Source organism: Oncorhynchus kisutch, linkage group LG14 (genome assembly GCF_002021735.2).
Source record: "Oncorhynchus kisutch isolate 150728-3 linkage group LG14, Okis_V2, whole genome shotgun sequence".
In the NCBI taxonomy this organism is placed as follows: Eukaryota; Metazoa; Chordata; class Actinopteri; order Salmoniformes; family Salmonidae; genus Oncorhynchus; species Oncorhynchus kisutch.
Window position 1 is genome coordinate 56868505 of NC_034187.2, and position 26624 is coordinate 56895128.

Below are 26624 nucleotides of genomic sequence, written 5' to 3' on the forward strand. Positions count from 1 at the left end.
CCCACTGTCAAACATGGTGGTGGCAGCATCATGGTTTGGGCCTGCTTTTCTTCAGCAGGGACAGGGAAGATGGTTAAAATTGATGGGAAGATGGATGGAGCCAAATACAGGACCATTCTGGAAGAGAACCTGATGGAGTCTGCAAAAGACCTGAGACTGGGACGGAGATTTGTCTTCCAACAAGACAATGATCCAAAACATAAAGCAAAATCTACAATGGAATGGTTCAAAAATAAACATATCCAGGTGTTAGAATGGCCAAGTCAAAGTCCAGACCTGAATCCAATCGAGAATCTGTGGAAAGAACTGAAAACTGCTGTTCACAAATGCTCTCCATCCAATCTCACTGAGCTCGAGCTGTTTTGCAAGGAGGAATGGGAAAAAATGTCAGTCTCTCGATGTGCAAAACTGATAGAGACATACCCCAAGCGACTTACAGCTGTAATCGCAGCAAAAGGTGGCGCTACAAAGTATTAACTTAAGGGGGCTGAATAATTTTGCACGCCCAATTTTTCAGTTTTTGATTTGTTAAAAAAGTTTGAAATATCCAATAAATGTCGTTTCACTTCATGATTGTGTCCCACTTGTTGTTGATTCTTCACAAAAAATACAGTTTTATATCTTTATGTTTGAAGCCTGAAATGTGGCAAAAGGTCTCAAAGTTCAAGGGCGCCGAATACTTTCGCAAGGCACTGTAATACTGTAACATCTGCTTCCAACTCACACCCACACACACGCAGATCCCTGGAACGCAGTTCACTCTCCAGATCCCAATCACCTGAATTCTAATCACCTGTTCACACACCTGTATGTCATTATCTCACACTTTTCTGTTCTTCGCACCCCATCACTGTGAGGTATTGTTTGTTTTGTGACACGTCTTTCGGAGCTCTGTTTTTCCCGTGATGTACTCCTCCCGTGTATGATGTTTTTTGCCTGCCTCACTAACGACGCCTTTTGCCTATTCCTTGCCTGTACTTTAGCCTGTCGGATTTCCTGTTGTCTAGCTATTGCCTGATCTCCCGGACTACGTTACTAGCCTTTTCCCTGCCTGTACTGTTGCCCTTTTGGACCCCCTGTGTATGACCTTCTGCCTGACCTTAGACCCAGCTACCTGCCTCCTCCTGTGGTCCTTTGCAATAAACACCTGCTGCGCCCTGCGCTTGAAACCAGCTCTCTGTCTCCCCTTGTGTTCATTACAGTAACACAATACCCCAACCCCCTTAAAACATGTAACTCCCCCATTCATTTTTAATAGCTTTACATGGCCAATCTCGGCAGATGGAAATATTGGTAAGAAATACCACACCATACAATAACATATGGAAATATCAAACCACAGCACATTATTACAGTTCTGTTAATGCAATAGTAGATGGATGATAGAGTGGTCATGCAAACAGAGTGACGACAGTCAGACAACCAATACACAGAAACCTACTGAATGATAGATGAGGAAGATGTGGAAAGGAGCTTAGAATGTGAACCATGGCCACTAATGATTGTGAGCACCAGTTCATGGTTGGATGAATTGACATGAATGGTATTTTAATAATTCATCGACTTAAACCCCAGCTATGGATATTGAAATATATCACGGTACTTCCTAGGCGATCAGTGACAGTCCCCTGAAATGTATTTCGAGTATGAAATGGATTTGGTTTGAGAAACATCATAAGAGCATGTACTGAATTGAGTAAAATACTGTTTAAAAACTATTTTCTTTTACAGTAATGACTAAATGCACAAGCTATTTTCTGCATTGCCCACGGTTTGAAATGATGTCCATCAGCAAGTGCAGCAATACAATGCAGAACTCAATAAATTAGCTACAGTGTATCTGGCCATTCCATTGTCCACTGCACCATTGAATCACACACCCACTTGTTATAATGGAATGTTTTTGAAGAACTTCCTCCTCCCATAGAGCAGCCTGGGTAAGGCCTGAAGTCTGTGGAACAATAACCCAGGAGGGAGTCTCTGTCTGGGGGAGAGAGTGGCCATCTGTCCCATGGTGCCTGTATAGCTATTAGCTACTACTAGTCTGCTACTGTTGAGTTCTAGTCAGTCAGTACAGGTGGGGTTGGGAAGAGGTGGGGCTTTTTTTACTGTCAAGGGAAACCAGAGGGGCTTTGTGGAAGATGACATTACTTTTTCTTCTGGCGAGGAATCTTTCAACACTTCACACCCTCCTCCTCTACTCTCTCCTTTTTATCCGGAGAGGTGAGGTCATAGGCTTTGTTTGCTTTTCACAAAAAACACGAACGGTCACACTTAAGTGATTAGGGCTCTGTGTGTGTGTCAGTGAGTGACGCAATGAACAGTGTCCTACCTTTTCCCCCAGCAAGCTCCTCCTGATAGTCCTAGACTTAGACAGACCAGGCCAAATGGGACGGGTGTGTTAAAAGTAGTAGCATTTTGAGAAACCACCATGTCAGCTAAGTGATGTGCTCTGCCTGTCTTTTGACCCCTGTCAAAAGGACCTCTGTTGCTTCAGCCCTCCACTGTGAAACTAACTCTCCTGTTCATTTACATATAAGGACACTATGAGTCATAGATGTTGTCCTCGGGGATAAAGCATATGAGATACTTGTAGTATTTTGCTTACTGCAGTTTTCACTGTTGCGCTCTTACATATCTATCAGTTCTTTGAAGCTGTAACAAAGCGATTGACAATGGAATCGGCTGTAAAATGTTCATATCAGTGACTAAGCTAGAAATAAATGGTGATATCATAGTTTAATATGAAAGCACTTCTACGCATCCTCTGAATGTTTGTGATTTTGCTCATGGATACATTTGTGAACCTGTTCAATAACGACAACAACCTTCAATCATTTGTCTAGGGAATAGCAAATCGTTCCAAACCATAACGTGAGATGAGATCCCTCTTCAACCATCTCTGTCTGACAGATTGTGTTGTTGGTCTGGTTTCAGGCGGCACCAGAGACATCGGTTCAGCCCTCACCAGGATGTGTATGAGGCACCGGAGCATCGAGGCCAAGCTCAGGCAGTTCTCCATGTGAGTCACCGTCATCTCCGCCTCTCCGTTCTGCCTTTTCTCTCTCTATTCCATCCTTCTATCTGTCTGAATGCGCTCATTAGCTCATATTGTGCAGAGAGTGAAATAAGATAAGCAGAGTGAAATGAGGAGATTAAATTGCTTTAGAGTGCCTACACACACCAGACGCCTAGAGGAACACAACCCCCAAAATGTATTTTGTACATTATCTCTGCTAAGGATCATTATTCTCCACTCTGTTTGATTTGAGTTGTAATCCCCACCCAAGGGTTTTCATCGACTGCTTGATTAACCCTCTGCAAGACCAGATGGAGGAGTGGAAGAGAGTGGCCAACACGCTGGACAAGGACCACGCCAAAGGTAGGAGCTACACACACACAGACACACACACACACACACACACACACAGTAAACTACCTCTACCACATACACTTTCTCAAACCTCTCCACACTACACTCTATTCCTTCACCCCATTATTGCCTGCAGTCGTACAGTATAATTCGCATACACTCATCACCTCCATCTACTGCAGTAGCACTCTGGTTAGCTAGATATCGCACTTCATACTCCCTTGTGTTTAAAGGAATTACTTTACTTAGTCTGTAGTTCAACAGTGCTTTTATATGCTTCGACTAACCACTTCAAACCCAATCCCCCTCCTCCGCTCAATAATACCCAACCTGGGAGTTCAGTTCTCCCCCGTAGAGAAAAAAAAGAGCAGTCCCTCGTTGCAGGGTTTGATTCCAGTCACCACTTGTCATACTGATGTTACGACAGGAAGCGAGTCCCTCAGAACAAAGATCAATGAGATGTGAGTCGCCCTCGTTTCGGTTGTTCGCCGCACTTCAAAGCACTGACAATGGCAATGTGCGACACGTTGTGTCCACTGTGTTTCCCTTCCTTCCGCAGAGTACAAGAAAGCCCGCCAGGAGATCAAAAAGAAATCCTCCGACACTCTCAAGCTGCAGAAGAAGGCAAAGAAAGGTAGGGTGACTGAGGATGCCTGGTGTCTGGTTTGGACTGCTTATGGTGACTCTGAGGATGCCTGGTGTCTGGTTTGGACTGCTTATGGTGACTCTGAGGATGCCTGGTGTCTGGTTTGGACTGCTTATGGTGACTCTGAGGATGCCTGGTGTCTGGTTTGGACTGCTTATGATGACTCTGAGGATGCCTGGTGTCTGGTTTGGACTGCTTATGGTGACTGAGGATGCCTGGTGTCTGGTTTGGACTGCTTATGGTGACTTTGAGGGTGCCTGGTGTCTGGTTTGGACTGCTTATGGTGACTGAGGATGCCTGGTATCTGGTTTGGACTGTTTATGGTGACTGGTTTGGAATGCTTATGGTGACTGAGGATGCCTGGTGTCTGGTTTGGACTGCTTATGGTGACTATGAGGATGCATGGTGTCTGGTTTGGACTGCTTATTTTTTTATTGTTATTTTTGAACCTTTATTTAACTAGGCAAAACAGTTAAGAACAAATTCTAATTTTCAATGATGGCCTAGGAACAGTGGGTTAACTGCCTGTTCAGGGGCAGAACGACAGATTTGTACCTTGTCAGCTCGGGGGTTTGAACTTGCAACCTTCCGGTTACTAGTTCAACGCTCTAACCACTAGGCTACCCTGCCGCCTAGTGGCGACTATGAGGATGCCAGGTGTCTGGTTTGGGCTGCTTATGGTGACTGAGGATGCCTGGTGTCTGGTTTGGACTGCTTATGGTGATTCTGAGGATGCCTGGTGTCTGGTGTGGACTGCTTATGATGACTAAGGATGCCTGGTGTCTTGTTTGGACTGCTTATGATGACTAATGATGCCTGGTGTCTGGTTTGGACTGCTTATGATGACTAATGATGCCTGGTGTCTGGTTTGGACTGCTTATGGTGACTGAGGATGCCTGGTGTTGGGTTTGGACTGCTTATGATGACTAAGGATGCCTGGTGTCTGGTTTGGACTGCTTATGGTGACTCTGACAATGGCTGGTGTCTGGTTTGGACTGCTTATGGTGACTCTGACGATGGCTGGTGTCTGGTTTGGACTGCTTATGGTGACTCTGACGATGGCTGGTGTCTGGTTTGGACTGCTTATGGTGACTCTGACGATGGCTGGTGTCTGGTTTGGACTGCTTATGGTGACTCTGACGATGGCTGGTGTCTGGTTTGGACTGCTTATGATGACTAATGATGCCTGGTGTCTTGTTTGGACTGCTTATGATGACTAATGATGCCTGGTGTCTGGTTTGGACTGCTTATGGTGACTATGAGGATGCCTGGTGTCTGGTTTGGACTGCTTATGACTGGAACCAGGCTCTCTGTGACTTTGACTTTGAAGGTAAATCCGATTTGGTGGTGGAGGGAGGAGACAAAAGCGTTGATACTGAATTCTACCAAGACACATCTCATACTGTCCCAGGTGTCAGGGCAAAGGGTCAGAATAGTTATGGGATGAGAGGCAGAAGAGACAGTTCTTTTTGGATTTTATTACAGACCTTATATCTTTACGATTTTGGGCCAAACATCTAATATATTCCGCAATGCATAAGTTAATAAGGATATGTGTCAATTCTGCAACCTGTAGCTATTTAAGAACAGGTCTCCTTTTCCTGGGTCTAAACTGACTGAGATTTTTCCTTTCTACTCCAACTGACATTGTTGCATCTGATCACGCCCCTGTTCTTTCCAGCTGACGTGTTCGGTAAGTCGCTGCCCCCTGTAGCTCCCTTTGTGTCACGGTTCTCTGTTGACCTGTTGACTGCCGTTGACCTTTCCCACCTGTGTGTGGTCTCGTCACCGTTCCCTGTCACATTGTCTACTGGTCTGTTTCATATTGTGAGGTCACATTCCTCACTCAAGGGTTAAATATCTCCTGAATGCCCAAAATAGTTCCTCGTCCCTGCTTCTCTTCTTCTTCCGGTCTCCCCTGAGGTCCCCTCCCCCACCCACAACCCTCACTGTGTCATGAGTTTGGTCTGCTTCCAAATATACCTCACTGACTCCCTTTGGCTTTTCGCTGCAGCTTAATTTTGTATCATCAGGGGAGATCAGGAATGGGGCAGCATCACTAAATAATTGTGGAATTCATTATCTGTCTGGCTCCAACATACAGGTAACTGCCAAAATAAAGGAAACACCAACATAGTGTCTTAATAGGGCGTTGGGCCACCACAAGCTGCCTAAACAGCGTCAATGCACATTGGCAAAGAATCTACAAGTGTCTGGAACTCTATTGGAGGGATGCGACACCATTCTTTCATGAGAAATTCCATAATTTGGGGTTTTGTTGATGGTGGTGGAAAAAATGTCTAAGGCACAGCTCCAGAATATTGCATAAGGGTTCAATTGGGTTGAGATCTGGCGACTGACACACACACACATTCTCAAAACTGTCCTTCGCTCACTATCTTACATAGTGAGCAGTGTTTATATGCTACAGTACTTTGGTGGTGGTGTGTTTACATCTAATTGAAATCCAGAAGACCTTTGGAAAATTCCGGACATATTTCCTGCTACGTATGCTCCTTTGAGACCGCTCTTTCAAAGTCTCTGAGATCTCTTCTTCTAGCCATGCTAACCAAAATAATGGGCAACTGAGCATTTTTATACACCCTAAGCATGATGGGATGTTAATTGCTTAATTACCTCAGGAGCCACACCTGTTTTGGAGCACCTGCTTTCAATATACTTTGTGTCCCTCATTTACTCAAGTGTTTATTTTGGAAGTTACCTGTAGATCTCCACTAAAACCACTTTTAAAGGAGCCATTTCTGTATTGCACAGTCACAGCCAACAATCAGGGCCTCTTCTCTGACAGCTCTGATATGATATAGACTTGTGAGCACTTTTCAACCTCTTGTTGTTTAGAGTAATGTTTTGATCTGACTCCTGCACTATGTCTCACCCTCACCATGTTCTGCCTGTTATGAAACCAAGTACAGCTTGTATTGTGATATACCTGTTTACAGAATTTGTAGATTTTAGACATATATCATTCATGTTTGTAGAGGTTTCCAATGTTGTTATATTCAATGTGATAGAATGCTAAAACATTATGAATGGTACTCCCTGGCGTGCATTCACCATACACATGAAAAAATGAGACATCTGCCTCATGAACCAGTCTGTTTTAGTTGCATAAAATGTCTGTTATGATTGTATACAAGACCATATTATCCTGACCGTCAAAATAGTTTGATTTCCACCTTCAAACCCGCCCGTAAGACAAAACAAACAGGACCGAGAACTGACCCCTGAGGAACCTCAAATGTGGTCAGAGCACTCTGGTCCAATAGTCTCCTTAGCCTATTATATAGTGCAGGGAAACTCCCCCAGTGCATTCCTATGAGTGTAATGAGAGCAATGGAGAGCATCAACATGCCGAATGTGATCCAAATGTTGGTTCTGTGTCCCTTTAAGGAATTTCGTTGCAGTGCTTTCCCTGGAAAATAAGAAGAGCCTCCATCTATCTAGCCTTAACCACATAACTAGTACTGGCTCTTCTGAGAAATGTAAAATTTTAATTGCATGTTTACGTCCCTAAAACCTACAGAGGAGATTACTGAACGTTTCTTTACCAGTTCAGACAACAGTTCTATTCTTTTAGCACACCATGATACTTAATCTACATTGATTGTGCGTTGTACATTAGTTAATAGACCAATAAGAAAGAGAATTCCAACACTTTTTTTATTCATTGATATGACTCATCTAGATTTTAGAATGTCAGTAAAACCAAAGACAGTTTTGATACAATTAAGTGGTTGATTTTGAGAGGGTAAAATGCCCAAACTCAGAACAATGCACTGTTTTGCGTTACATAAGTGCACTTCAATGGGGGGGGGACAATATCCTGCTTTAACTCTGTGTACATTGCCTACGGCTGTGGTTCTTCACTGTGTTCCTGAATGCTGAGCTTGTGTAATATTGTGAGGGTGTGACCCTGATGTAAACACCAACCAGTTCCACAGCATGATTTGATTGGTGCTTGAGATAGCACTGTGAGGATTGCGCTCATAGATATTAATTACAAAGATGGTTGGGACTGTGGTGATTATATCTATATAACTATATATCTGAGGATGATGGTGACAACTGAAAACCACAACAATTGAATTAAAACATATCTATAAGAGACATTGGTGACTTTTCATCCTGTTTTCACCTCAGAATTCTTTCGGTCATAAACATCTGGCTTGAGACTGAAAATAGTTTATTTTGCTGTGTACTCAGATAGACCTTGTCTTAACCCTAAATTAGGATCAAACTAACAAAGGTGGTGTGTGTGTGTGTGTGTGCATGCCGCAGGCCGGGGGGACATCCAGCCCCAGCTGGACAATGCCATGCAGGACATCAGTGATAAGTACCTGCTTCTGGAGGAGACAGAGAAGCAGGCGGTCAGGAAGGCCCTGGTGGAGGAGCGGAGCCGCTTCTGCACCTTCGTCTCCATGCTGAGGCCCGTCGTGGTGAGTCCCCACCAACAGCCTGTGTTGTCAAACACAGGTCATTTGTTAGGGTTTGCTGGGCCGAAGAAAATATGTAGAAATTAAGTAGAATCTGCGAACACAATTGTTTCAACACATTCTAACCAATCATGTTGTTCTAACAAATGAGTTCCAGCCAATAGCATCTTTGTTATGGATGTTAATATGCAGTGCACTTCGATGGTCCAAACAACCATCTCATCCTTTTAAAGTGAACTATTTCTAGATTTTTAAAAATGAAGGTGTTTGTGTACCCAAGTGTTGCATTTGTTAATAAATGTTTATTCTGTAAGTATACACAATATGTGCTAGTCCATGCTGGTCAGTTTACTTCTCCTCTGCACCTGTGAACGTGATTAATGTAATCTATTTTAAGTTGTTCTATTGCCATTGAATATTGCTCTCCAAAGAGATTCAGAAAAATCCCATTAGAGGGATGACCTGCTTCAATTCACTGAAGTCTAAAAGTAGAACTATTGAGTCGATGGAGAACAAGCTCAAATTTGAAGTGTATACCACAATTACAAGTTAGCACAAGCCCTTACACCAACCTGCCTTTCTTGTTCATCAGGAAGAGGAGATGTCCATGTTGGGGGAGATCACTCACCTGCAGACCCTCACTGACGACCTGAAGGCTCTGACCATGGACCCGCACAAGCTGCCCCCCGCCAGCGAGCAGGTCAGTGATTTGGTCCGCACTCTCAGGACAGGGCTAATCGTCCTCTTTTTGCATGTTACACTCGTGTTCTGGATATCTGTAAGTGTTCCTGTGTTACTGATTCACATGATTGCTAAATGATTGGTAAATACCTCTATTTCACTGTAGAAATAGGGCTGCCAATTGCTTTTTTTTTTTTACAAGATGTTTGGTTTATAAATTGTCTTGTTGTGACATTCTTCCTCCCAGGTCATTCTGGACCTGAAGGGAGCTGAGAGCAGCTGGTCCTACCATACCCCTCCTTCCTCCCCCAGCACCATAGCATCCAGGAAGTCCAGCATGTGCAGGTTAGTGAGCATGCCCAATAATCACCACTACACCAAAAACCTCTCCGCTGATAGTAGTGACTGGGAGTGACGCCTAGCATCAGTCCTCCTCCGTCATCTGATGGATCGGAGCTGGAACTGCAGCTTTGGCATTATTGCCATAATTGGGATGTTTACAAATGTGAGGCCGCAGTGGCCTCTCCGAAATGAACGATTTAATGATCAATGATTTTCGAGGAGGCCTGTTGTGTGAGGCACTAGGGCCAGAGAGACCATCCAATTTGTTTTCCAGGCAAGCTTGTTAGCAACCTCTGCTTGTGACTGGCGCTGTAACATATTCAAATGGTAGCTGTTTGCAATGTGCCTAGTAACAGTCTTTCAGTAGAAAACCATTGGCTCTCCTGGAAGGTTGGATACATTTTAGCTGGTTTGTAAACGGATAAAAAAACGGAAAGCCGTAAATATTGTTTTGACTCAATATTTATTTATCTATTTCCTTAGTTAAGACAGTTGAGAACCAGTTACCAATATCCGTAGTAACCAAATGACTGTGTTCTCTCCTCATCTCTCACAGTAGTCTGAACAGCGTCAACAGCAGCGACTCTCGCTCCAGCGGCTCTCACTGCCACTCCCCCACCTCCCACTACCGCTACCGGAGCTCCGCCCTCCCTCAGCAAGGCCCCGCCCGCCTCTCCAGTGTCTCCTCCCATGACTCTGGCTTCATCTCCCAGGATGCCTATCAGTCCAAGTCTCCCTCGCCCATGCTCTCTGACACCAACCCACAGGTACTACAGAGAGACGAGCCTGAGAACAGGAACTTCTGGTGACAATATTTATGGCTCTGGTCATATTCAAATCAAATTGTATTTGTCTACAGGTGTAAAACGTACCGTGAAAATCTTACTTACAAGCCCGTAACCTTTCTAGGGCGGAACCCCTCGACAACATTCCGCTGAAAAGGCAGTGCGCGAAATTCAAAAATATTTTTTACAAATATGTAACTTTCACACATTAACAAGTCCAATACAGCAAATGAAAGATAAACATCTTGTTAATCTACCCATCATATCTGATTAAAAAAATGCTTTACAGCAAAAGCACAACATATGATTATGTTAGGTCATAGCCAAGTCGAAAAAACACACATCCATTTTCCCAGCCAAAGATACAAGTCACAAAAAGCAGAAATATAGATAAAATGAATCACTAACCTCTGATGATCTTCATCAGATGACACTCATAGCACATCATGTTACACAATACATGTATGTTTTGTTCGATAATGTGCATATTTTTATCCAAAAATCTCAGTTTACATTGGCGCCTTACGTGCAGTAATGTTTTGATTCCAAAACATCCATAATAAACATTGATAAAAGATACAAGTGTTATTCACATAATTAAAGATAGACTTCTCTTTAATGCAACCGCTGTGTCAGATTTTTAAAAAACATGACGGAAAAAGCATAATCTGAGAACGGCGCTCAGAACCCAAAACAGCCAGAGGAATATCCGCCATTTTGGAGTCAACAAAGTTAGAAACAACACCATAAATATTCACTTACCTTTGATGATCTTCATCAGACTGCACTCCCAGGAATCCCAGTTCGACAATAAAGGACTGATTTGTTTTATAAAGTTCCATCATTTATGCCCAAATAGCCACTTGTTGTTAGCGTGTTCAGCCCAGTAATCCATCTTCATGATGCGCAGGCACTTCGTCCAGACAAAAACTCGAAATGTTCCGTTACAGTCCTTTAGAAACATGTCAAACGATGTATGGAATCAATCTTTAGGATGTGTTTAACATAAAACATTAATAATGTTCCAACCGGAGAATTCCTTTGTCTTCAGAAAAGCACTGGAACGAGAGGTAACTCTGTCGGGAGCGCGCGTCATGAGACCAAGGCTCTCTGCCAGACCACTGACTCAAAAAGGTCTCATGAGCACCTCCTTTATAGTAGAATCCTCATTCAAGTTTCTAAAGACGGTTGACATCTAGTGGAAGCCGTAGGAAGTGCAACTTTATCCATATCTCAATGTGTATTCGGTAGGCCAAGCTTTGAAAAACTACAAACCTCAAATGTCCCACTTCCTGGTTGGATTTTTCTCAGGTTTTCACCTGCCATATGAGTTCTGTTATATTCACAGACATCATTCTAACAGTTTTAGAAACTTCAGAGTGTTTTCTATCCAATACTAATAAAAATATGCATATATTAGCATCTGGGACAGAGTAGGAGGCAGTTCACTCTGGGCCCGCTATTCATCCAAAAGTGAAAATGCTGCCCCCTATCCCAAAAAGGTTAACCAACAATGCAGTTCAAGAAATAGAGTAAAGAAAATATTTACTCATAAAAATTTTTTTTAAGTAACACAATAAAATAACAATAACGAGGCTATATACAGGGGGTACCGGTTAGTCGAGGTAATTTGTTCATGTAGGTAGGGGTAAAGTGACCATGCATAGATAATAAACAGCGAATAGCAGCAGTGTAAAAACAAAGGGGAGGGTCAATGTAAATAGTCCGGGTGGCCATTTGATTAATTGTTCAGCGGTCTTATAGCTTGGGGGTAGAAGCTGTTAAGGAGCCTTTTGGACCTAGACGCTCCGGTACCGCTTGCCTTGCGATAGCAGAGAGAACAGTTTATGACTTTGGTGACTAGTGTCTTTGACAATTTTTTAGGCCTTCGTCTGACATCGCCTAGAATATAGGTCCTGGATGTCAGGAAGCTTAACCCCAGTGATGTACTGGGCCGTACGCACTACCCTCTGTAGAGCCTTGCGGTCGGATGCCGAGCAGTTGCCATACTAGGCGGTGACGCAACCGGTCAGGATGCTCTCGATGGTGCAGCTGTAGAACATTTTGAGGATCTTTTCAGTCTCCTGAGGGGGAATAGGCGTTATCATGCTCTCTTCACAACTTTCTTGGTGTTTTTGGACCATGATAGTTTGTTGGTGAGGTGGACACCAAGGAACTTGAAACTCTCGACCCGTTCCACTTCAGCCCCGTCGATGTGAATGGGGGTGTGGTCGACCCTACTTTTGATGTTATGACTGCTTTATCTACACCCCTCAAACAGACATATTACAGAAACCCTAAACCCACTCTGAAGAAGTAACATATGAACTAAAACATTTGCACACACACACAGACGGTAACAGAGACATTGTATTCCATCCGACACTTCATTCTCTCCACCTGGGCTTTGTTACTGGTCAGAGAGAATCCTTCCAGGTTGCTAGGTAACGGGGATCATTAGAGACAGCAGTGGTGGCGTCGCTGTGGGAGACTGTGCAGATAGATCTCGATGAGTCATCCTCAGTCACACCCCCATTACATTACATTAGACCAGTAGAGCCACAGGGGTGAGCAGCTGGGAGCTAGCCCAACAGACAGCTGGGTCTGATTGATTACACACACACACACACACACACACACACACACACACACACACACACACACACACACACACACACACACACACACACACACACACACACACAAAGTGTGTTTAGTCACTGTACATAGATCATGTAAAGGCCTTATGTACTGTATACCTGTATGACAACTACAGTGTTAGGTCAGGCTTGTGTGGTCTCAGGTGGCTGGAGATATGCCTGCTTTGTAGCTGCTCAACTCAAACAATGCCCTATGTAGTTCTAATTACCATTAAAATGCTGTGCTATGTGGAAGGCTTTTAATGGCTGAAAAGCGCAGTTGTTGTTTTAAGTGACAGTTTAAACAGTGGTCAAGTCAAATACTGTGGCTATTTGATTATAATGTAGGCCTACCAGAGTGGCCTGCCATCAAAAACAATGGAGAAAATGCATCCCATAACATTTTGAAAAACCCCTCCTGCAGCAAAGCACCCGCACAACATGATGCTGCCACCCCTGTGCTTCACGGATGGGATGGTGTTCTTTGGCTTGCAAGCCTCCCCTTTTTCCTCCAAACATAACGATGGTCATTATGGCCAAAAAGTTCTATTTTTGTTTCATCAGACCAGAGGACATTTCTCCAAAAAGTTGGATCTTTGTCCCCATGTGCAGTTGCAAACCGTAGTCTGGCTTTTTTATGGTGGATTTGGAGCAGTGGCTTCTTCCTTGCTGAGCGGACTTCAGGTTATTTTGATACAGGACTTGTTTTACTGTGGATATAGATCATTTTGTACCTGTTTCCTCCAGCAACTTAGTGTATGTAAACTTCTGACCCACTGGAATTGTCATACAGTGAATTATAAGTAAAATAATCTGTCTGTAAACAATTGTTGGAATAATTACTTGTGTCATGCACAAAGTAGATGTCCTAACCGACTAGCCAAAACTTTAGTTTGTTAACAAGAATTTTGTGGAGTGGTTGAAAAACGAGTGTTAATGACTCCAACCTAAGTGTATGTAAACTTCCGACTTCAACTGTATGGCAATGGTCTATTTGCATATAGGTCTACTGCAGCTCTGATAGCTTATGCCGTTAATGTAATAGAATCCTACTCCGATGTGTTCTGCCTACAACATCTCTTGCATAGTTTGTTTTGTTTCGGTATGTTTTATTGAAAGTGGCAAATATTACGTTCATTCGATCACAATTGCCACAGTAAAAGGGAACCGTTGATAGTGTTAACTAACAGGGGAAAAGTTCAGTGAAGTTCAGTCACGTGCTTCTCTCCTGTGCAGCAGTCCTGGGGAAGCTGCTTGAGAGTCTCGGCGCAACTGTGCTCAGCTTGGAGGGAACATTGCTAAGCACCTATGACTATACAATGGACTTTATTAATAAGAGTAATCTCTGCATCTGCATATTGTTAGCCGTTTAGTGTGTAACAAGTCACACTTATATGCAGAACTTTCATGCTTTGCTGTAGTGCTTATAGTTTTTATATGATACAGTATGATATGTTTTCCTTCTTGTTGAGGTTGCAAATCCATAACGTTTTTCTTCTGTTCTTTTTTTCTCTGTCCTTCTGTCTGTGCATCTTGTCTTTTTTACGCGTCTCTTCGTGGCTGGTCTGTTTTGAACTGCTTCTTTATATATTTGTGTGTGTGTGTGTGTCCCTCTCTGTCCTGCTGCACGGCTTTGCTGTAGACCTCTGGCTCTTCATCCTCGGCCGCCTCTGAGACTTGCCAGCCTGTCAGTGAGGGCAGCTGCTCCTCCTCCTCGTCCTCCTCCTCACCTGCCTCCTCTAAGGAGACCTGCTCCAGCACTAGGGTGGAACAGGTGAACACACACACACGCTTAGACACTCAGATACGTACATACTCCCCTAAACATGAGCAGTATTATTAAGTACACTGTTTTGCTGGTTGATCAAACCTCCCTCATTCCTGTCACATAGACAACATTGTCATGTTCAGTCGGCCTTAAACACGGGAGCATTCTTATTGGTTAAGTTCAGGTAGTAGCCTACGTTCTCCGTTTCACTTTGGTTCAAAATGTGCCTACTGAACGTGACACAGGTGTCTGCTACCATGATTTGATATTATAATTCGATTCCATCTGATTTCAGACGTGTGCATTATTTTCACCTTATTGTTTAATTCCCAGCAGCCGCCCCTTTGAATTATCATTTCTCATTGTTGTGTCACTTTGTATTCCATTCACATTCAGCTGTCAAACGGGCACGATCATCAACATCACGGGCCATCCACCGCCCTCTATCTGTCAGGCGGGGGCATGCAGGAGGTCTACCCCGACCTCCCTCCATCCTCCCCATCCACCCCCCTCGCCTCGCCCTCCTACTCTCCCACCTCCCCCGTGTGGGCATGGTCGAGACCAGGTTCTGCCCTCCTGGTCGACTACCCCCCCTATTGCGCCCTGGGTCCGGGCATGATCCCCTCCTCCAAGGTCCCCACCTGGAAGGTGCGTCCATTCTGTCATCAACCGCCTCCTCTTTCTCCTTCTTTTTCTCCTCTTCCAGTCTCCCCTGTGGGTGATCAGACACTGATACACGTTTCGAATCACAGAGAGATTGCAAACACTCTGGTAACATTATGCTAGTATTTATATGTGGAGTCAGTCATACAGCATAAAGTCATATGTCATTCATAAAGACATGAATGCTATACAATCAGTTTGTCCTTTTTCTTCAGTTTCCTGCTTAATGAACACAACAGAGCAGAGCTATTCTTTGTAGGCTTTGCTCAAGAGCTTTGTCTTTCTGTGTTGTGCAGGACTGGGCCAAGCCAGGGCCCTATGACCAGCCCATGGTGAACACCCTGAGGAGGACCAAGGAGAAGAGGGAGACTCCAAATCCCAGCAGCCCCCAGGCCACCACACCAGGGGACGAGCCCCAGAGAGCCAAGGGAACCAACGCAGTCACAAAAGCCAAGGTAAAATATACAAAGATATAGCTACACTCATAATTTCAGATACTAATACCAATACCCCAAATGTAGAGCTGTACAGTATATATGACCATGTTTCATTAGAATGCGATGTATGTGTTTATATTGTACAACAGACCTGGGCTCTATACATGTCAAATATGTACTGTATACTATAGGAAAAACTCAATCAAGCACAGCTGAAGTTTAAAAAATATATTTACATACTATTCATGTAGTATTTAACCCAGGTCTATTGTACTGTTAAATGCAGTTGTCTGTATGGTGTGAAATATGCTTTTAGTATATACAGTGCATTCAGAAAGTTTTCAGACCCCTTGACTTTTTCCACATTTTGTTGCGTTACAGCCTTATTCTAAAATGGATTATATAGATTTTTTCCCTCATCAATTTACACACAATACTCCATAATGACAAAGCAAAAACAGATTTTTAGACATTTTTGCAAATCTATTACAAATAAAACACATCACATTTACATAAGTATTCATACCCTTTACTCAGTACTTTGTTGAAGCACATTTGGCAGCGATTACAGCCTTGAGTCTTCTTTGGTATGAAGCTACAAGCTTGGCACACCTGTATTTTGGGAGTTGCTCCCATTCTTCTCTACAAATCTTCTCAAGCTCTGTCAGGTTGGATGGGAAGAGTCGCTGCGCAGCTATTTTCAGGTCTCTCCAGAGATGTTTGATCGGGTTCAAGTCTGGGCTCTGGTTGGGCCACTCAAGGACATTCAGAGACTTGACCCAAAGCCACACCTGCATCGTCTTGGCTGTGTGCTTAGTGTCATTGTCCTGTTGGAAGGTGAACCTTCGCCCCCAGTCTGAGGTCTTTAGCGTTCTGGAGCAGGTTTTCATCAAGGATTTGTCTGTACTTTGCTCCGTTCATCTTTCCCTCAATCCTGACTAGTCTCCCAGTCCCTGCCACTGTAAAACATCCCCACAGCATGATGCTGCCACCACCATGCTACACCGTAGGGATGGTGCAGGTTTCCTTCAGAGATGACGCTTGGCATTCAGGCCAAAGAGTTCAATCTTGTTTCTCATGGTCTGAGAGTATTTAGGTGCCTTTCGGGCAAACTCAAAGCGGGCTGTCATGTGCCTTTTCCTGAGGAGTGGCTTATGTCTGGCCACTCTAACATGACAGCCTGATTGGTGGAGTGCTGCAGAGACAGTTGTCCTTCTGGAAGGTTCTCCCATCTCCACAGAGGAACTCTGGAGCTCTGTCAGAGTGACCATCGGGTTCCTTGTCACCTCCCTGACCAAGGCCCTTTCCCCCAATTGCTCAGTTTGGCAGGGCGGCCAACTCTAGGAAGAGTCTTGGTGGTTACAAACTTCTTCCATTTAAGAATGATGGAGCCACTGTTCTTGGCGACCTTCATTGCTGCAGAAATTTTTTGATACCCTTCCCCAGGTCTGTGCCTCGACACAATCCTGTCTCGTTTTTGCTCTGACATGCTCTAATAAGGTTGTAACGTAACAAAATGTGGATAAGTCAAGGGCTCTGAATACTTTCCGAATGCACTGTATATTGCTGTATGCTTGCTGTTATGTGAATTTATATAGGGTTGAATTCTGACATGAGAAGTAGATTTAACATGGACTTAAGTCAATAAAACATGGGCTTACTGTACATCATTAAAATGATTATTATATATATATATATATATATATATATATATATATTGTTTTACTTAAGTCTGTTATCTCCTGCAAAATACCATTGTCTACATATGTGAAAATGGCATATTTCTAAGTTTGAAGTTAAAAAGTTCTATCTGATGACATCATTAAAAGTTAAACTTTTTAACCACAGATCATAGAAACGCGCTGTTTTCAGACATGTAGACAGTGGTATGGTGTTAGAGATTATGAACATGAGGTTGAAAAGTGGCGGAATTGTTCTTTTAAGGCAACTTCTCTCAAGTCTGAATAGGGCCCATATTGCATGTATAAGCTATATGTCTTAATGTATGTGTCAGCAGGAGGAGGCGGAGGCCCATGAGGAGCTGGCCCTGGCTCTGGCCCGAGGGTTGCAGCTGGATATCCAGCACTCCAGCAGGGACTCCCTGCAGTGCTCCAGTGGCTACAGCACCCAGAACACCACACCCTGCTGCTCTGAGGACACCATACCCTCACAAGGTACTGTAGTGTGTATGTGTGTGTCTCCCACCTCATGTTAGGGGTAATCAACATCAGTTCTTAATATATACAGTATAAAGTCAATGTATGGGATATTTGATAGGGATCCACTCACTTTGAATTATAGTGAGCAATAGTAGGTAATAGTCATGTTTTGACTTCAGGATCTGAACCTCTGTCTAATGGCATTTTGTTATCAGCCTCTATACAGAGGAAAAATGTGCATTTGAAGTGTACTGCATGTTAAAAGTGTAAGTGACAATGATCCTCATATCATCTCACCAGTGTCCGACTATGACTACTTCTCCGTGGGTGGCGACCAGGAGACGGACCAGCCCGACTTCAACAAGTTCTCCACCATCCCCCGCAACAGTGACATCAGCCAGTCCTACCGCCGCATGTTCCAGGCCAAGCGGCCGGCCTCCACAGCAGGCATCCCCCCCACAGCCCCCTCCCCCGGCAGTATTGTCACCCCCGGGGTGGCCACCATCCGCCGCACGCCCTCCTCCAAGCCCAACCTGCGGCGTTCCTCCGGAGGCCTGGGTCTGGGCCCCATCCCCATCAAGCCCCCCATGATCCCTGTCAAGACGCCCACTGTTCCCGAGCACCCCGGGTTGTTCTTCAGAGGAGAGGGCGAGGGAGGGGGACCGCTGAGCCCACTCTCTTCAGCGGGTGACAACGGCTTGGTGTCTCCCAAGGCACCCTGGGATGCTCAGGCCTCCTCCGATCCACCCACTCCCCCACCTCAGCCTGGTAGCAGGTTGTCAGAGTGGGACCGTGAGGCCCTGCCGGAGGTTCAGGAGGAGGAGCCTGGCTGCGGTGAGGGGGAAGATGTGCTCTTGGCCATACGGCGAGGGGTCAAGCTGAAGAAGACTATGTCCAACGACCGGTCAGCGCCACGAATAGTGTGAGAGTGCGAGGTCGGGCTTCCGCTCAATGTAGCAGATTGAATCACCTACATACAGTAACTCAGTGTCTTCACCCTATAGGTTTCAGAAAAGGGTGGAAGTCTGGATGCGTGAAAATATGCACGAAAGGAAGGGAGGAGGGAACGGACTGACAACTGCTTTGACTATTTTCAAATGATGAAAAATATCAAATATTTTATTTGTATGTACATATTTATATTTTGATGCGTTTGTATGTTTTGCGTTCGATGCTCCTCTTAGTACTTTCTCCTTTTGCCTGTACATTGTCATGAAAGGTGCCAAAAGGCTTCGAGCTGAATTAACTTAAATGACTTTATTTTACTGAATAGGATTAATAATTTCTGTGAAAACACAAAGAAGGTATAGCAACAACAAACATTCATGGAGATAGAAATACATACAAAGGTAAGATTGTGTGCAGGAAAGGAGTACATAAGAAAATAACACAATGGAAAGCGGTATTTTACTTTTCTGTAATAGAGAACAATGAGAACAAATATATGTTTAAATACATCCCACTATCAATTGGAAGCTTCTTAGTCAACAAAGGACAAGGACCTACAATCCTTAATCTACTCAGTGGTTGTCAATGGGTGTGACATCATTTGTCAATAGTAATATGTTGCACAGGTTTCTACCTTGAATGCAACTCAGGTGTCAGTCGAAGCACTCATTGATTGGTGGTTATAGAATAGAAGTCTTTAATTTCATGTTTTTCTCTATAATTAGAGAAGTTCCCATTACGCAGAGATTGATCATTTATTTCAATATAAGTGATGCTGTGCTAAATGTCATACAGAGGATTCATACGCAAATGTAAATGGAAAACGTAAAAAGTGCTCATCCTGCTGTGAAAATACTAGTACTCTGTGAAAGCTATTCTAGTGGTGATCACTGGTAACTACAACTCATTCGATCACAATAAACTAATCGTATTAGTAAATGTTAAAAAATAAAAATAAAAAAAAAGACTTGGAAAGGTTACAAAGTCGAGTTTGTGTTAGCTTGTGTTCAGCACAGTCAGCTGAATGAAGTCAGAATTCACTTTTGCGACTACCTAAAGTATTTCACAAGATGACATGGCCTAATATGTAGACATCCAAAACGTTCTTTTTCCCACTATTTTTCACGAACGCCATACTTTAGTTAGTGGTGTGTAAGCTGTAGCACAGGGGTATTGTCAAACATAATTTCAAGACAACCCATTAAACTAAATAGAGTAATGCATGTTATTTTACATTTTTTACTCTTAAGTGTCAAAGCTAGTTTTTATACTGAACCTACCTATTTATCCCAACACATTTCCCCCATTTAAGAGCAGTTGGACTTTCTGCATAACGACTGAAGCCTGATTATTATTCCATTCAAGACAGGGGAAACTAAAGATAAGTAACAGGGGAAACTAAAGTGTGGCCGATGCAACAATATGCTCATGACGCTAAAAATCCTGTATAGCTCCTGACTCAATTATTCTATACAATGGTCTGATAGTCCATGTAATATACTGTAGTTCCCCCGTTGATGTAGCGATACGTTGCTAAATGGTTAAAAGTAATACGTTTGTTTTTGGTCATGGTAAAAGACTCACTCCTTGTAAATACAAGGTTTTGTCCCAATGGTCTGCAACAGTTTCCTTTCCTTCATGGCCAGATGCAAGAGGTCTTGGCCTACTTATTACTTTTACCTGTCATATATATGATGTAAACTGTTCATCTTGAAGTTCATTGACACGAGGGAAAAGAGGCAATGAAAGGAAGGAGCGTTGGGATGCAGATTGGGATAGATTGACATACACTTTAGTACTCTAGCCTTGCAAGTCTGTTGTTGACCTAGAGACATGTTTGGACAGAGTTGACCTCTTTCTGTGCCACTGGCGTTCTAAGATAATTGTTCAGTTCCTGAATTCTGTCTCCTATTTTCTATGTAACAGTTGTTTCAGCTAAAAATAAAGATGTAGCAGAATGTAAGTCTGTTGAAAAAGGTTCTAAAAGTGTTTGGGATTTTCTGCTTTCTAAATGTCTTATTTGTTGTCGTACGATTTCCTGAAAATGAATGGAGATCATAAAATCGGTATCACTTGCTCAAGATACGCCACAATGCATAAAGAGTCATCAAGCATTTCCCAATAATTATACTAATTTATTTAAACAGATGTCCTTGTACAGGGAAAATAACAGCTACAGTACATTTGAAAGTCACCTGCTTTTACAACCAAATAATTACTGTCAATTCAGGCAGGGTGGAATACCTTCTGACAAAGCTTACTGCAACCTCTTCCAAAACTATTCCATTATATCAATATCTTTACAGAGGGACAGTAATTCACAAGGAGGGGAATCTGCATGCTGTTGTGTGGTAGAAGGTACTGTGGTGAGCTGCCATTTGCTGTTATTACCAGGTAGTGTCATCCGGGGGCTGAAAGACGGGACGCTCCCTGGGGCGGGTGGCGTACTGCCACCACAGAGGGGGCAGGTCGCAGTTTTTGCAGACTGGGGGTAAAGGCCTCCGACTTGGGCCCAATGGCAGGGGTCACTCCCTGCAGCTCCTGGACCTGAATCGAGATGACACCACCAACAGTGCAAATTTCAACAATTCATGTAGATTGATTAATAAGGCACGTGAGTATACTCAATTGAGTATACTCTGACGTGAGTATACTCAATTGATTCATTGGGTTATTTCATTAATATGAACATTGTTCATCTGTCATATTTCTAATCCAACAGGAAGGGAGTAATTGAAGAACTTCCAAAAGAAAATATGCCAAGAGCCTGATTATGCCTTGAAAGAACATTGCATAAAATTGAAATGTTCCCAGACTTCCCACTCAGGCCCTTTTTGGAGGATGTAGGTTATTGGTGAGTGTACTTGTCAGCATATACAAAGATATATGAATGCACTAAGTCCCGCTGTATAAGAGCTTCTGCTAAATGACTAAAATGTAAATGTTTTTTAAAATTGTGAACATCAAACCATGCATTATTTAACTTTGATGCTTGGTTTAGCACAGAAAATTTTACTTTCACAAGAACATATAAGAATGGACAGAGTTCCATTTATGGAAAAAGGACTGTAGCCTGACCTACCGCTCTGTCCCAGCTCTGTTCTCGCAGGTTCTTCCACTGCTCCCTCTTGGCAAAGTAGGATACATGGCCGTCTGAGGGATGCCAGTGATCTAGACACCATTCAGGGACCTGCAAAAACAATACAAGAAATCAGAAACAGACAATGCATGGCTTCACTATTGTAGCATGAGGGTCAACAGCAAAGAGGATTGAATCAGCCGCCCAGTAATTAGAGCAAGCACACTACTTCCTGTGCCATAAGGTCCAGACCTTTGGCAGAAATCATAGTATGGTACTATACTAGGCACTTGTGAAGACCTTACTTTAAAAAAAAAAGTATAAGCAAAGATCGTACCGTATGAAGATCACAGACACTACTTCTCCAACAGAAATCCCAGTTCACGCTGGTAGGCAATGTCATGGGGACGTTGGCTAGCAAACTCATGCACAGAAACACATCCTCGGGCCTAACGGTCTCTCGCACCGGACTGCGCAGGCCGTCAAATCAAAGGCACTCCTTCAATATAAAGTTGTTTTTGACAAAAATTAAAACGTGCCTGTCACTTTCACGAGGTTGGTGCAATAACATGCTGGGGGTATATTTGAGAATCAGTTGTATGTATCCGCAACGCACAATGGACATCCTAATTTAGTTAGCTACCTTGTACATGTCATATCTTTCATAGGAAGTTCCTCCTGGAGAGTCAGGGAAGAGGTATGGCTGCGGGTGTTGGTTAGACCAGATTTCCTCCTCTCCTGCATCATAGTGGCTTTGACCATGTCCTTCTCATCCTTGGCCTTGTCGAAGCGGGCCCTTCACAATCACGCATAGAAGTGTTTTTTATCTCTGTAAACCAAATAAGTAAGGGTAGTACCGCAGTTAGTGTCAACAATAACAGGCTACTAACGTTAGACACACTATCAAGAGTACCGTTACAGAGCACCGATTTGAACAGATAGTTAACTAGTTGGCTAACGACTAGCTAGCTACTTTTGTTTGTCCAGTAGCTGGATAGCATGTCAGCGAGTGTAACATTAATCACACAGGAAAATAGAGGGTGATCTACCTAGTTAGCTATTGTAGTTAGGTTAATTAAGGTGACCAGATTTCTGAAATGAAAACCTGGGACATTTCCAGTACGGCGGTCAATATATAATTAAAATATCCAATGTTATCATCTAAGAAATAAAAGTGGGACAATTCCGGTTTCGTGTATTTAGTCTAACAGGCACACTGTGATAGAGAAAACAACTATATTACAGAAACACTACAGACAAGACAGAACTGTCCGATCTGAACAGCCATTCAGTGGTCCTGGTAGTCTGGGAAGACTAAGAGCAGAAGAGATCATGAGCAAAATTGAAAAAACCAACAATGGTCTATGTGAAATGCTTTACAATGTAATAAAGAAATAAGATGCTGATGAGATTGGTAACTACATAATATACTTATACCAACCTAATGTGTATATTTCTCAGAAGAATTCATTTTCTTCAGGATTGCTCTGTCTTTGGCCAGCTTCTCCATGAACTCCTGGCAGGGGAGGTTGAAGTTTGTCTTCACAATAAGCATGGCCTTGATGGTAGGAACAGTGAACCTATTTCTTGCTGCTGTCCATAGAGCATTTATTTGGGAGAACACTCTCGACTGGTGCATTACTTCGAGGAAAGCAGATGTCAACAGACTCTAATCTAGCCAGGTTAGGGTGTGGGATGTCATTCTCTTTGAAGTGGGTAACCACCGTGCTCCATCTCTGACTAAGCGGTGTCTCAGACGTTTTCCATTCTTCAAGCGATCCCCCCTTTAGGAACTCTTGCAGGCCAGTAAACTCGTCACACAAGGCCTCCTCATTGATGGTCACATTGGGGTATTTTTCCTGCAGTGTGCCTGCTGCCTTCTGGATCTCTTCACGCTGAGGTTGCCTTTTTAAAAGGAGACGATGTAAATCTTTTAGATTATCTGTGTGCTTTCCCCATGCTTGCAAGTAGTTCACAGCCATAGTGAAGAACGATTGGGATGTTTTGAGGAAGCTCTCTTTAGACATGGCTCCATTTTCCTCTAGCTCTCAGAAGTCCTCTGACAAACTGGAATGAAGTTGTCATCATGTCTTGCAGTCAATTTTGCCTCAACCTTTCTCAGAATTGTTTCTCGTTTCTCAGACTCCACCGCACAGCGGTCCTGGCCTTCAAGCATCTTGATCGTGCCACTGAATACGGTCAGGTTTCCTTGGACAAAGGCCAGCCAAAGTTCAGTCAGTGGTTCTTCGAACATTGTTCGCAGGACAACAGGGCATTTGTCTTCAGAAAGAAAAAAGGATTTCAATGGCACATACATTTTCAGCACTCTTTCTAGAGCAGGGAGCATGGACAGCCAGCGAACATTGCTGTGTCCTAAAATGTTATGGTACTCCTGGCCAACAAACTCACAAAAGGCTTTCAGTCTCTACTCTGACAGTGAAAATATGAACATATCCAAATATCTTTGTGAGCAGGTACTCAACATCATATCCAAAGCTGTTCTGGCCGTGTTATGAATGATGTGGGCAGGACAACCGAAGCCAATCACCTTCCGCTGCAGAGCATTTTTAACTTTGGTATGGACATTGACTCTCCCCAGCCTATTCAGTCCTCCAAAGTTGGTATTTGTTGTCGGCAGAGAAGAATGTTTTCCAGGTTACATTTTGGGATGACTTTACACTGCCGTTCTTCTCCGGCTGCCAATTGAAAGAGGAATTACAAAGGGTGCAGTGAACCATTCTATCGTCTTGACCTGAGCGTATAAATGGAAATTCTCTCATGTTTTTTCATAAGTGCATTTCCATTTCTTGGAAAGAGTCATTGTATCTCCTCTGTCTGCTCTTCTTCACTCTCCTTGTGTCACTCTTCTTACTCTCAACTTTTTCTTCTCCTCCAATCGTCTTCCAGATCTGTCTCCTCTTTTCTTCACCTTTCCACCTCACTCTTCTACACTCTCCTTGCTTTCACTCTTTTTACTCCCTTAATTTTTCCTTCTCCTTCCTCTCCAATCTGTATTAATAAATAGCATACTATTAGATCAAATATTTTGGTTAACAGATTCCCATTACTTGCCTCATTTTTGTATTTCATCTTAAAAACATTGTTTGGAATAATAAATTGGCAGACTCTGTAACCATATCGTTACCTTTCCTCCTATCTCCACTCACCTTCCTCTCCACTGCTAATGTTATCCAAGAACATTTCTAAATATATTTTCACACTACTTATTAGAATGCCAAACCATTAAAATTGTAATCTCCAAAAAATATTATCGTAATTAATTGTGCATTCATTTAATATCATATTTTCAAAATAGCCCGTCCACTGAATGTTTACATGTGAACGTTTTTTTTAAACCTAGCAACCATAACAGTAGCTAGCTAACCTAACTAGCTAACCTAGTCTACATAGCTAACGTTAGCTAGCATTACGCGTTTAAAACCTTATAGAGCAGATCATCTATCTACATAATAAATTGTGACATTATAACATCACTAGCTAGTATCTCAAACGAGTGTAATTTACCTGCCTTGAAAAGACGTTTGTGGTGATGTTGTGGATTCACTTGACACTTGCTAGCTTCTGGACGAGTCTTCCACAGCAGTTTTCTCTATAACTTTCTCGAGCACGTAGTTAGTAGAAGAAGAGTGAATTAAGATGCTTTGGCGAGCAGCCCCCTCTGCTGGACAAAACAAACACAATGCGATTGAGACGTCAACCGGTAGGCTCTGCTGCCCGGTCTTTCTTGCCAAGTAAAATATTTCACTTTGAGGTCTGTTTTTAACGCACAGTTAAAAACGGGGACATGCCCGGGGACGGTTCCAGGCGGGGACGTCTCATAAATTAGGTTCTAGTTGGTTCCATGCAGTCGATACGAGCATTGAACATCATCCCAACGACGACAACTTTGGTTTACCTAAAAATACACCATGATTCAAAGTGCCTCAGGACTTTTTGATTGTGAGTAAGGTAAGCAGTGGCCATTTTTTATGTCCCCTGTCACTATAATTTTTAAACTGTCTGCTGTCACCTTCGGCGGCGAGGAGGATTGTGGGACATTGGATGTCTGCGATTTGGCAATTTGCTGACCGGGCCGGACACGTCGCGTGCGCGAGCGTCGCAAAATAAATTTAGAAATCCATGTTATTAAATTATTGCGCGCCAACGAGCGTCTCTACGACGCCAAAGGCTAAAATAGAGCTAATTCCTATTTCTGACGCAGATCGCGCTGAAAGTCCTGCCTCTCCCATCTCCTCATTGGTTTATAGAAGCAGGTACTCACGTACCAACTCCTCATTGGTTATACCCACGTGGGTGACTGAAAGTCGAACTGTTTTGCCGATAGTCGTGGTAATACAATGAAAGTTTAGATGCGATCACCATATAAATTAAACGATGAAAAAGGCTGGAAGGAGGAGGGATGACTAGAAACGATTCGGTTGGCCGTTGAATGTGTGGATTAATTGTTGGGGTAGAGGTCCTTGTGCATTTCAGGTAAAATAACAACTTAATTAACTCAATTCAATCAACCTAATTAAAAATAATATGTCAAATTGAAGGCAAGAAGCACACAACGTACATTTGTACACGACCATGTCTCTATTATGCGTGGGAATAATTGGGAACAGATGTTCTATATTAAAATCACTT

At 43.2% G+C, this 26624-nt stretch overlaps 1 protein-coding gene and 1 pseudogene across 10 annotated transcripts in view; one reads left to right on the forward strand and one right to left on the reverse strand.

Moving 5' to 3' along the window:
* The window catches only part of LOC109875841 (protein MTSS 1-like), a 50171-nt gene extending 29296 nt beyond the window's left edge, over positions 1-20875 (forward strand). The window contains exons 4-16 of one of the 10 annotated variants that reach the window (XM_031788613.1): positions 2938-3022; positions 3291-3382; positions 3933-4007; positions 5701-5712; positions 8319-8476; positions 9066-9173; positions 9402-9499; positions 10053-10263; positions 14563-14694; positions 15085-15336; positions 15648-15806; positions 17803-17962; positions 18248-20875. In XM_031788613.1, coding sequence (XP_031644473.1) covers positions 2938-3022; positions 3291-3382; positions 3933-4007; positions 5701-5712; positions 8319-8476; positions 9066-9173; positions 9402-9499; positions 10053-10263; positions 14563-14694; positions 15085-15336; positions 15648-15806; positions 17803-17962; positions 18248-18873 — 2168 coding nt within the window. In that variant the 3' untranslated portion in view covers positions 18874-20875. The remainder of the gene's footprint in view (positions 1-2937; positions 3023-3290; positions 3383-3932; positions 4008-5700; positions 5713-8318; positions 8477-9065; positions 9174-9401; positions 9500-10052; positions 10264-14562; positions 14695-15084; positions 15337-15647; positions 15807-17802; positions 17963-18247) is intronic. The other 9 variants (XM_031788614.1, XM_031788615.1, XM_031788616.1 and 6 more) reach the window with 9 other exon arrangements.
* A 139-nt stretch (positions 20876-21014) lies between these two features.
* LOC109875842 (NADH dehydrogenase [ubiquinone] 1 beta subcomplex subunit 9-like) lies at positions 21015-26068 on the reverse strand (annotated as a pseudogene).
* Positions 26069-26624: the final 556 nt, after the last annotated feature.